The sequence below is a fragment of the Primulina eburnea genome, chromosome 11 (assembly GCF_022965805.1).
Source record: "Primulina eburnea isolate SZY01 chromosome 11, ASM2296580v1, whole genome shotgun sequence".
NCBI lineage: Eukaryota > Viridiplantae > Streptophyta > Magnoliopsida > Lamiales > Gesneriaceae > Primulina > Primulina eburnea.
The window spans coordinates 42,979,111-42,991,736 of NC_133111.1; the positions used below are offsets into that span (position 1 = coordinate 42,979,111).

General features: G+C 35.9%; 2 protein-coding genes across 4 annotated transcripts; both read right to left on the reverse strand.

Annotated features, from left to right (window-relative positions):
* Positions 1–3,191: 3,191 nt before the first annotated feature.
* LOC140806352 (uncharacterized) lies at positions 3,192–6,328 on the reverse strand. 3 transcript variants are annotated; one of them, XM_073162963.1, is made up of 9 exons: positions 6,095–6,328; positions 5,023–5,718; positions 4,569–4,934; positions 4,440–4,498; positions 4,284–4,358; positions 4,048–4,150; positions 3,920–3,961; positions 3,678–3,788; positions 3,192–3,494 (listed from the first exon to the last, which is right to left on the reverse strand). In XM_073162963.1, exons 1-9 carry the CDS (start codon positions 6,179–6,181, stop codon positions 3,285–3,287), a joined length of 1,749 nt encoding a protein of 582 aa, XP_073019064.1. In that variant the 5' UTR covers positions 6,182–6,328; the 3' UTR covers positions 3,192–3,284. The 3 variants fall into 3 exon arrangements, with proteins under 3 accessions (XP_073019064.1, XP_073019062.1, XP_073019063.1); XM_073162961.1 differs by having other exon boundaries at positions 3,896–3,961; XM_073162962.1 differs by having other exon boundaries at positions 3,896–3,961; positions 6,116–6,325.
* A 656-nt stretch (positions 6,329–6,984) lies between these two features.
* Positions 6,985–11,476, reverse strand: LOC140806351 (peptidyl serine alpha-galactosyltransferase-like). Its single transcript, XM_073162960.1, has 8 exons — positions 10,966–11,476; positions 10,436–10,606; positions 10,058–10,301; positions 9,684–9,884; positions 8,931–9,406; positions 8,593–8,757; positions 8,227–8,470; positions 6,985–8,068 (listed from the first exon to the last, which is right to left on the reverse strand). Exons 1-8 carry the CDS (start codon positions 11,283–11,285, stop codon positions 7,361–7,363), a joined length of 2,529 nt encoding a protein of 842 aa, XP_073019061.1. The 5' UTR covers positions 11,286–11,476; the 3' UTR covers positions 6,985–7,360.
* Positions 11,477–12,626: the final 1,150 nt, after the last annotated feature.

The window sequence follows — 12,626 nt, forward strand, 5'->3', positions numbered from 1 at the left end:
CTAGAGCGTCGGAGGGGCTACGCCGGGACACCCTTCCGGCACCTTTCTAACGATCTTATTCATGATTTCAGGCTCAGGGTAATTTTAAAACATGCGTCTGGACTAGTGACACTTGTTGGAAGTAGACCCTAAAATTTTCCGTGAGTATCAGTGACGATGGAACCGATTGCGATGATGAGGAAGTCGATGTTCTTCAGGAATTGTCGATTCGTCTCTTGAGATTGAAGAGGTTTCCGTTGGATTTGATGTTCATAATCTTGCGGTTGTTGATGATGACGATGATGAGATGGGATTCTGCGAGGTGGGCTTGGTTTGGGATCGGGTGGATGATGGAGACGAAAGCTGGTGTTTGATCGACTAAATTTGATCAATTTGTATTTGATTTTCATTTCATTATTTAACTGTATTTAGATAGAATCATGAAATAATAAATTTATCTGAAATTAAAGCAAAACTAAAAATTTGTGTTCATGACTTGGTTTACTTATTATTATTATTATTATTATTATTATTATTATTATTATTATTATTTCCTTTGTCATTTATAATTTTACTCCAATAAACTACTGTAAAAGAAATAATATTTTTCAGTGTTTTGGTTGCTTGTTTTCACGGTATTTTTAAAGGCCAGTTTGGTATGAATGAGTGGAGTATGATTATAATTTAAACACATGTTTGTCTCGTTTTTGGATGAGAAGAAGATAACAATGGGCTCGTGAAAAATTACCTGTACATTAGGGAAAATCCATCCATCAGCGGCTCAAGTATTAATAATCAACATTTGCACAGTTAACATGACCGAACATAAAATTACCTAATTAACCTTTGCCCTACCAATAAAACTCATCCATTCTCATTTCTTCACTACAGTTGACAAAAAAAGAGGAACAAAGAAGAAATTGTGTCCAAGATTTGCGAATCGCGATTCGAGCATACAAATCATGGTAAAAAATGTTAAGGATAACATCATGTTCAAGAAGCAAAGAGAAGAAAATAGTCAGAAAAATAATGTGGTTCAATCTATAAATATGCTAGTAAAATTTTGGTCAATTGCAATTGGTCGACCAAGACCAAAATTTTGGTCTTGGTCGACCCAAGTGGTCGAAGTTGGTCGACCCAATGTTTTTTGGTCGACCCACGTTTGGTCGACCATGGTGATTTGTGAGTCGATACATGTTCATATTTGGGTCGACCCATGTTGATTTAGGGTCGACCAAGGTTGTTTTTGGATCGAGCTTTTTTCTAACACATATGGATAATTACATTTTTTTACCACAATTTAATCCATTATTTGATTTACATAATTTCACAAATTATGTTTGTATTGAAATCTTTTATGAACTTGTTTCGTATTATGAAAAACACATTATGTAATCACATAGAAAAACCATTTCAATAAGCAACGGAAGAGACACAAGAGAAAATACACATTCTATTAGTCTTGCAAACTAGAGAATCCATTCTAATATATAGCCCAACACAACAGACAAAAGCTTCAAAAAGGTGGCAAACAAGACTTCAAAACATAGGCACAAGAATAAACTTGGCATTGCAAATGGGATTAAGATGATTCTTGGACCTGTAGAAAGTTGATGTTAATATCTACAATATTGATGGCAAGCATGAGATAAAAATCCTCTCATAATTGGGATCAAATTAAGCAACAAATAAAGTTACCAAAGGAGTGACAGTTTTACCATGCTCTAGTATTTTGACCATATCTCTCAAACTACTTGGTCAAATGGTTTGAAAAAAATACCACAACTAGACAACTCAATTATCCACATGTTTGTTTTTATGTGAAGAAGCAAATTGGGAGAAGAATATTTTCAAAAGTGATGTGTAATATAATATAATATCTTGGAACACCAATGAAGACTTATGTGTAAAAAAATAATATTTTATTTGTGGTTGTCTCCCCAAATTTGGCTATAAATAGGGGTGCATTGTAATGTATTGAGATATCCCTCATTTTATGAACAAACCTTTGAGTTCATAATATTTCTCTCTATATTTTTCCTTTATTTCTTCGTTTAAATACAATTAGCATGTTAATTTCATATTCAAAGTTTTACACTTTGAATAATGAATAGCTAACTTCCTAAAGTTGAGATGATAAGGTGAAGCGATCTTGGCATGATAATATGGTTATTAAAAGGTAAGAATCCATGTTTTATATTATTTAATCATTATTTATTGTTTATGTTATATTTATTTTTTTAAGCATTTTTATACCCTACTTATAAGTGGGAGTTTTGATTTATTGTTGCTATATGTAACACTAAATTCTTGGAACCATTTAAATGTTAGTTTGGTATTACCAACCATTGCCTTGATTTATTATATATAAATATATTATAATATTAAATTCTTGGAACCATTTAAATGTTAGTTTGGTTTTACCAACCATTTAACTTGGATTCCTTGATTTACTATATATAAATATATCATAATAATTTTTCTTGGTACCATTTAAATGTTAGTTTGGTTTTACCAACCATTTAAAGTGGGAACCTTGATTTAGTGTTTACAAATATAAATATAGCACAATAAATACTTGACAACATTTATAAGTTTTGGTATATATTATATACTTATAAGATAATAATATATAACATAATATAAATATGATTATTTAATATATTGGAACCATTTTATTAAGTGGATTTTAATATTGCTCGTTAATGTTAACTTTATTAAAATACCAAGAGCGGATCCTTTAATCTCAACTACTTAAATTAAAATTTGAACAATTAAAATTACTCATTAAAGATTCAATTAAAATTAAAAAGAAACAAAAACAAAAACAATACAAAAAGAATGTAATTACCTTAGCTTCTCTGTGGATACGATATCGGACTCATCGAATTATACCACTTGTGGACAACCTGCTCTTGGGAGTGCAACAATCAAAGTCGCAACACTATACAATTATTTATCAAATACACAAATCATTATATAATTTATCACATTTTCCTAATCATTTGCACCAAACACAATAATAAAAATTATTGTATTTTAATTATCATTCAAATGATCATCAATTTATCAATCCATCATTTGACATTTATCTTATCATAGCAACCAAACTGGCCATAATAAATTTAAAATAATAATCAAACCGTATTATTTTCATTACATTAAAAAGCTAAAATTTGATTAAATCAACGCACGCATATCTTTTGGAAAAAAATAGGAAATCAAATAATTTCCAGCAAAACGCTCAATCAATCATATTTCACAACCTGAATGCAATATAAAATCACACTATTTATTATGTGCTTTTACAATAGCTGAATATTAGGGGACTTGTTCTCATGACTCATTCGTTCAGGTGATGAAGTAGAAAGAATTTGTCTTATTTTTGGAGCTTTCTTCGACAAAGATGGAGGAGGTGGGGGCGGAGCCGGAGTTGGCATTGAGATATTGCCCTGTGCCTTATTTGCAATGCTTTTTCCTAGCACTGAAGTCTGAGGTTTTGCTGCTGCTGGAGTCTGCATAAACACAGAATCTTTTTATGAGCTGATGGATTTATAAAACACGTGTTAGATTACGAGAAAATGGTTGTTTCTTGGAACAGAAGAGATTGCGCTTCTGGGGAATAAATGGAGGGTTGTCTGATAGAGAAAATGGCAGAATATATACAAGTAGGAGGGAGAGGGATGAAGCGCATATACTATTTTCATTTGATTTTTCGGGGTTTCTCGTTCCTTGTAGAAGTCCGGCAAGGGACGAGCTTTGAAGCAAAAGCTACGACTAAGTTTTCTGAATTCGTCCTCCGCCTTCTCCTGCAGCACAAGAGATCTTCCTCAAAGTGTGTGAATGTTGAAATATAAACAAAGTATGTGGCAAACAAAAAAAAAAACAGAGAGAGAGTTCTGAATCAATGCATAACCCTCAATGTCTTTTGCACCAGCACCTTGTGTACACCCTTGTTTGCGTTAAATTTCTCCTCGAGTTTCTGAAATTGTCGAGAAAAGACATGAGGTACGGATCAAGGCACTAAATTAGACAGAACGTTTAAATTGAAATTCGGGAGTGTATGACCTGTTTTCTTTTTGCTGCTCTTTCTTCTGTTCTCAGAATAAAAGGGGTGGTTATAGTCGGAGACTGTAGTTTTTTTCGGCACGCAGTTATCGAATTCGTACAACTGATACATAAAGCACGCATTTATGAGAAAATCCAGCCATTCTAAACCAGTGGAATTAGCAAACACATATATGCACAAACAGGCGTATCATCATGCTTCAACACATATATCTTACACCATTTTTAAAACTTACACTGAAGACAAAAGGTGCCATTTAGGGCCACTTGTTTTGCATCCAGAAGCAGAGTGATCAACCGATGATTTTGTCCTGTGAATTGCGATGGTCATTCTGGTGTTCATAATTGAAGATTCATCCAAATTTGTCAAGAAAAGTTATACAAGTATGAACCTTCTGCTCTCTGAACGAGGCGTTGCTTTAGGATACATAGACACTCCCTTTGTAGCTCCCTGCAAATCATGACAGAATTAGCCTCAGTCCATACTAACAATTTCTCACATGAAGGAAACTTAGAATCACCACAAGTGGAGTCCTTGAAGGAGTTGCGCAATCTTTAGGCGCTCGCAATGAACCGAGGCCAATTCCTGAGCTTTCAGCCTTCTTGGAGGAAGAATTTAGCCCTTTATCAGGCTCTTTAGCAGGCAATAAGTTAATAATTGAGCGTAGAGGCTTCGGGGAGGCTCTCCTTCTGTCCATTGATTCCACATTGGACTTCCTTGCGCTTCGAGTGACACTGCTATTTTCATTCTTAAGATGAGGGGTGATCGGTTTAGCTGGCGTGGATGGAAACATCCACGTTTTACGCTGAGTGGATGACTTAGAAAGACCCGAACTTTTCTTGCTAGTCACCGATGGGTTATTATCCTCACTAGCAACAGAACTTTGCTGCATATACACAAGAAACTCAAATTCAAAATACAAATTTGAAAACATAGGCAACAGAAAGAGGGAAGAATGAGTAAACAATTATCACCTTTAGTAATGGTCTCTCCATCTGTGGAGTCCCACTACTCTCTGACCCAGAAATGGTTTCATGACTTTCAAGATTATCCAACTTTTGAATTGGATTTCTCTCCACAGTGGCCTCATTTTCTACTTGAACAGAATTTCCACGATTTAGTAGAGGTCTCTCCATCTCAGGAGTTCCAGTACTCTCCGACGCAGAAAGATTATCATGATTTTCAAGATTATCAAATTTGTTACTTGAATTTCTTCTCATAGGGCAGTCCCATTTGGCCTCAATTTCCACCTTTGCAAAAATCCTCCCTTCTTCCCCAATTTCTTCCACAACTACATTATGCTCTTTATTAGAATTCTGAGTCTTGGTCTCCTCCGACTTCTCCTCGACCTCGAAATTAGAATTCAAGACCATTCTTTTCTCATCATCATCATTATCATCCATGTATCCAGCTTCAGATTCTTCTGAAACAGTGGCCTTTTTTGCAGCATTTTCTTGCTCAAGCAAAGCTGCAGCCTTTTGAGCAGCAACTCTCTTGTAATGGGCCTCAAAGAAAGCTTTCTTCTGCGCCACAGATCCCGGCTGCGCGTATCTCTCTGCCTCCTCCACGTATTTCTTGTGTGAAAAGGTTGACCATCTCTCCCAAGACAACGATTCAGTCATAAATCTTCCAAACGATACTGATTCCCCCAAAGCATGAACAGGATTCCCCTGCAAAATCAAACCTTTCACTATTAAAATCACCCCATCTTTTCCAACATCCTGCTTTTTTCCCTGGGAGAAGGGTCAGGTAAAATGACACAAGAAGTCATTTGCAACAATGTAAACAGGAAATACAAATCATTCTTCGAGTTGAATTCCAAAGTTCAGATAACAATCAGTAAAGCATCGTTATCAGCTCTAACACCACCCATAAAAACAAAAGAAAGAACTGGAAAAGTACAATAAATCTTGAATAATTCAAAAATTTAATGAAAAACTCAATGCAAGTTTGATTTGCCAAAAACCCGTCAGAGCCAAGCCATTCCATGCTCTTGGTGGGTAAATGAAGGAGAAGAAATCATTCTGAACAAGAATGCGAGTTTACTGATTTTGTTTCTCCCATTACTTGCTTGGATTCGTTGGGTACTGCAGAGGCATAAGAGAAGCCATGCATGAGACATGAATCTCCCATTCCGTTTCCAGAGGTTTCGCCGAACGAGAAGAGACAACACCTCGCCAACGGTAAGAAAAATGTAATGAAAAACAATGTCCCAGGAAACAAAATCTAATCTTTATCGTATTACTTATGGCACGGGGGCTTAAATTTGAAATTTCAAATGAAAAAGCGAACGTTAGTAGAAAAAAAGTAAGCCAGCCACACATAGTGGAAAAGTAGAAGAGCTTTAATAATATGAATGAATGGCTTCCTCATTTCAACTTTTTTGTAACTTAGAGTGGGACCCACTTATTTGTTAAATGGAAATTAAAATCTAGCTCACAAACCTCTATGTAAATTGCCACGTGACCCAATGTTCCGTTTAAATATTTGAATAACGCACATTTTTTAAATTTGAAAAGTAGTAAATATTTCACATAATGACCAATTTGGTGATGGGGCGAACTACTTGTAGCTGCTCCATCACTATTTACTATCCAAGGGTGGTCTTCTTTTATCTTATGAATTTTCATTAACCAAAATGTAAATATTGAATTTTATGGCTTTTAATTATTTAAATCTGTCAAATAATGTGACCGGGATTTGAAAAAATACGGTCATCCACACGTTTTTGCAGCAAATTTTTTTAATGATTTAGAAATGTTCTTTCAAGAAATTATGTTACATGAATTAAGTACTAATCAATGCGAACAATCTTTAACGGTCGAATGCATGTTAATTTAGGACAAAGAAAGAATTGGGATACAAGGGAAACAAAGATCACGTCCTTTTGGATTCTTAAGTAATGAAATAAAAACAAAATCAAAATTTTTTACATGTATGAGCATTTTATTTTTCTTTATCCTTTCATCAGTGAAGTACTTTTAAGTCACTTTTTGAGGTCCAAAACAGCAGAAGTTGAACCCAAAAAAAAAAATATTATGAAACTGAAAGAAAGTTTAATTTTGAAAATTTCGGGCAAAACTTCAGCTTGGAGACCTCTCCAGTTTTCACTTGCACTGCAGGTGAAGAGAAGCCAACTGAAAAAGTGCATACAAGTAAAACTTGCTTCTGCAGAAAACGTCCATGCTAAGATACTGGCAACTGGATTCTTTGTAGTCAATATAGCGTTAATATGTGGCGCGCAATAACGAGACTTTCCGGTGTTTCCTTTTAATGATAGTTCAGGAATTTGGAGATGCCTATGATGTCCAATTATAGCCCATAATCCTGGACGGTGGCTGCAGCTCTTCTCCGCGTCTTGGAATGCTTCCCTCTCTTTTTATGTCCTTTGAGACTGGAAATCAGCAACCACATCACTGCCACGAAACCAAAGATGGAGACTGCCCACAGGCCGAGTATCCAAAATCTCATGGAAGTGAATGTTTGGTTGGACGGTTCTGGACGGGATAGTTCTTGAGATTCCTCATTCAGCTCCGCATTATGTCCAGAGGCATCGAGCTCATCCTTCTTGTCAATTTTCCTTGTGGTTATGAATTCACCAGAGATATCATGATTTGGAAAGGGCAAGGAAGGACGTTCATGGGTCTCTCGAGTCGGTCTGGACAAGGTAGGGCGTTCAGGGGTAGTTGGAGTGGACGGCAACTTGGGATCAGGGCACTTTTTTCTCTCATGGTGAAGATGTAGAGCCTCGTTTAAAGAATTTACACATTCTATGCTAAGCAAGTCACGCTGAAATGCATCGTGGTTTGCCCGATCAAGAGATGCTGGATCGGGTGGATCCGGAAACTTTGACCAACATTTTTCAACCACATTGGCATGTCTCCACTTAGCTTTATCAAAACTCCAGTTACCCACCCGAAAATCCAAGCCGTAATGAAAAACTCTATAGTTAACACCATGTTCGGGAACATATCCAGGATATATCATAATCTTGTTGCTTATAAGATGACGCAAATTCAACTGCACGGAGGAATATCAAATGAGTAGAAAAAATTGCATATTGAACACGGAGCACCAATGAGCAATGAGCAGCTAAAGTTGCATATTGTATACAGCAGTTCTGTCCGAGATATGGAAAAAAATGACCAAGTTCGATAACCTTTGAAACTTAGAAATACCTCTGCAGCACCGAAAGCATAACCATACATCTCGCTGATCCAACCAGCTTCATAAATATCTCCGGTTATGTTCCTGGACCAATGACCCACATCAGCTCGGACTTCCTCAGTTTTATGCAGCCAAAGCAGAGCAAATCTTCTGAGGTCATTTATATGCATTATAATCACACCTCCGACCTTGTCACAGGAATCAGGGTGGCTAGTATGGATCTTTGCAAGCTCATTGTCACAGCCAATCAAATAGCTGGCAATGACATGGCATATTAAAAATCAAGATATCAACTTGTAACTATTTTAGTTGAAAATCAGCCACATAGAAAACCATGTTAAAAGGACAAAAATATAAAAGAAAATCTTCATTCTTACTCATAGGGAGTCGAGACAGGACGGCCCCTAGATGCATTGAACTCCCATGGTGTAATTGGTCCTCTCATAATCATGTCAGCATCCAGGATTACAATGTACTCCGCATCAACCTTTACATGTTTCAGCCAATGCAGAACTGCAGCTGGTTTATTGATGGCTGGATACCTGGCATGGGACAATAAAAAATCAGGCGTTATAAGTAATCTCAAGTGAAGATCAAGGAATGTCTCGAGTTTATATATGATCATGTAACAGTAGTTTTATTAAATTTTAAGTATTTTCGAATTATTTTAGTGGTATGATAATTTTGAGTCCGAGTGCAAGGAAATTTTGATTACCAATCTCCAGTTAATGGATGTCGGCTCATGGATGGAACATAATGAGTAGGAGCTAAATCTTGCCCTTTATATTGCTTCAAGTCCTCTTCAGTACAACTTAGAAGCCTAGTGATGTGTCCAGGCTGGCCACTCCGGTGGAAACTGTGAACAAGCCCAACAGTCTGCCAATCGAAATAAGGAGAGCATTCTGTCGAGAAAATAGTATGGATTTTTGGATATGGCTTTCCTGGTTCATCTGCATCTTGTTTCTTTACAGCAATTTCCATGGTTTGACGGCTTTTGGGAGTCAGTTGTTTAGGCCGAGTTAGATCTGCAAAGGTTTTGCTCCTCAAGAAACTCAAGTATTTTGACCACACTGGCTTGGGGCAAGAATGCGCTGCATGTTGCAATAATAGACCTTCATTAAGAGTATTTATACATTCTATACTGAGAAATAGTGCCCTCCTTTCATTTGCATCGACTTTCATTTCTTTCACCTGTGGGATAAATTACGTAATTATTTATTAACAACTCGAATATTATGTCAATGAGAACAAAATATTCTAGCATAGTATGATTACTTCAATCCAGTTTTTAGCTGAAGACTTGGCTCGTGGCATTGTTCGTTCATTTGTCTGAGTGAGATTTTCTCGATCAGAGACATGTGATTTGTGAGGCATATATACAATGAAGAAATAATAACAAAGGACAAGTCACAAGACAGAGCTTTGTAAGAAAATGATAGCCACAACATAGCAGCCAATCGGTTTTTACCTCTCTAGGATAAGGAGGTTCAGGAAATAGCCGTCCACATTCATACACAATGTTGTCTTCATGGTGACCTAATTTATTGAATGACCAATTTCCTACATGAAAAGGTAGCCCATAGTGCAAAAGAATGGGCTCAACACCCTCTCGAGGAGTGTAGCTTGGGTAAATCATCAGGTTATCATTTATCTTGTGGCGGAGTCCAACCTGCCAAAAGCAAACTACAGAGTAATGCACGATTGTATCTGCAGACTATAAAGCTGAAGAGGAGAGATATATCATCTCTAGTTGCTGTATCTTCAATGAATATTCAAATCATCAAATTTGACCAACGGAATTTGGATACCACAGAAAAACAGAGAAGATAAAAAGGGTGGTACCTCTGCAGCGCCAAAGGAGTATCCATACATTTCGCTGATCCATCCTGATCCATATATGTCACCAGTATAGTTAGTCATCCAATGAGCCTTATCTCCCCGTACTTCTTCAGTTTTTGATAACCACATTGGTGCCAAAGCTCGAACATCATCTATATGCATGGCTAAAAGCCCGCCGACCTTGTCACAGAGTTCAGGATGCTTCGTATGCAATTTAGCCAGCACATTATCACATCCAACCAAGTATCTGACCAAAATTGCAATCCATAGTAAGTAAATATACATCGGAAGAAAACAGACATGAACACGAAAAACGAATATGCATCCTCTTCATATAAGACGAGGATAGACTCAAGTGCTCCGTGGGATGACTGTAGTTACCCATAATATGCAGCAAAAGGTCTTCCTTTCTCAGCCCCAAGCTCCCATGGTATGATCGGACCTCGAATTATCATATCCGCATCTAGAATCACAACCCAATCTACATTCTCAGCATCTTTGCTATGCTTAAGCCAATGCACTACACCAGCTGGTTTATTAATTGCTGGATACCTGCCCCGACAAAAAGGAAAAAAATTGAATACAACTGACCAAAAGGAGACTTGATCGAACAGTAAAGCCAACTTCTATGACCCCAAGAAGACGCGATCAACAGGAACGAAATGGGGCCAAGATTTCAGCATTCAAGCTAGGATCTCAACAGCTCAATCGTCATCAGATTATGACAAAAACTAAATATAAAACCTTTGTATTTAAAGTTCATAGAATGAATTCCAAAATCAAGAAGAATGCAATTTAAAATCCCAAATATTGCATGCAGACAAACACATTAAAAATCATGCAAGCCACTAACACATTAAATGCATACCTCCCCTCAACTCGCTCTAAGTATGTAGACGATCAGAACTTACCAATCCCCAGTCTGGGGGTGCCTGCTCATTGATGGAACCTCAAACGTTGGCGCCAAATTCATCCCCCTGTAGCTCTTCTTCTCCTCTTCGGTGCAACTAAGCAGCCGGGTAATCGGGCCGGGCTGTCGGGCCTTACGGTAGCTGTGCATGAGGCCCACCGTCTGCCAATCGAAATAGTTCTGGCACTCCACCGAGAAAAGCGTGTGCATCCTAAACGGCGCTTTCAGACCCACTCCCTCCTGAGCCCGCCCTCGACCCACCAACAGGCCCGCCAAAATCACCGCCGCCATTAAAGCAATTATCTTCATTTCCCACACCATTTAGCCAAGAAAGGGAGTGGGTTCTTGCTAAAAACGAATTTTTGGCAAAGTCAAAGGTTACGACTTTGTCTTTTATCATTTTGGGTTTTGTTCGTCAAGCTGATGCCCGCACAAGATCGTGGCACTGGCGAGGTGGACATAATGGATCACAAAATACCCCCAAAATTTTTGTTTGAAGGAAAAGAAAATTGTTTAAATACTGTTTACATCTGTCCGGAGGATTTCTTACTACGCCCACTGTTTGGATCATATAAAATAATAATTTAATATAATAATAATATATTTTAAATTTTAAACATATTAATAAATATATATATAAATCACTAAAAAAATTTATGTTTAAAAATTAAATAAATTACAATACTACTAAACTAACATTTTTAATAAAATTCAAAATCCAAATAATCATATATATAATAAAAACTTAAACTAAAAATAAGTAAAAAAATTGTGAACTAGTTAAACCTATTTTTTCAATAGTGATGTGACTGTTGTTGATCGATTTGATCGGTAAAACGGTTTTTGGATAATGCCCAAACTTGGACCCATGATCAGTTGCTCTTTGAAAACTTAAATCATGGGTTGGGGTTTTAGAACCGGTTTTCTTTATTTTTATTTTTTTATAAAACTAATGCTTTTGATAATTGTCTAAATTTTATATTATTTAAAGGATTAAATCAAAATATTTGCATTTGAGAGATTACATTGATTATTAAGTTATTTCAAGCATTTAATTATTAAGAGAGACTGATGTTTGATCGGCTCTCCATTGTTCATCTTATGTTATATATTAAGTTTGGGTCTAATATCGACAAACTAGTGTCACTATGATTTTAAAATCACCAAAACACTTTTTTAGAATGAAAAATTAAATTTGTGTAAAAAAAACTTCTTAGAAACTTATAAAATTAATTATATTTCACAAATTTATTTTTTAAACAAATTATCCTTGTCTCTAATGCTATGATTAATTCTGATTGATGTATTGTCCACAATACTAACAATACATGGAGAGATTGATTTTCACATTTAGGAGAGATAAAAACGAAGTCAACATGAAATATCGTGTTTATGCTCATTTTGTCCAGAAAAACAACAAGAGTGAGATTGAAGAAAAACATAATTATTGATTATCAAGATAAAATTTATTTCTTAATATTATTTTTTCTCAGTGGTAAGATTTTGTTAAATAATAATTAAAAGTTTTTCCTTTCTAGATTTGAATAAAGATTGACTTTAGACATGATTAGATATACTTAAAAATATTTGATTTATTATAAACTCTATTTTACCATAATTTATAAATATCTAATAAATGAAAAAAATTCTAAGGAAAAACAT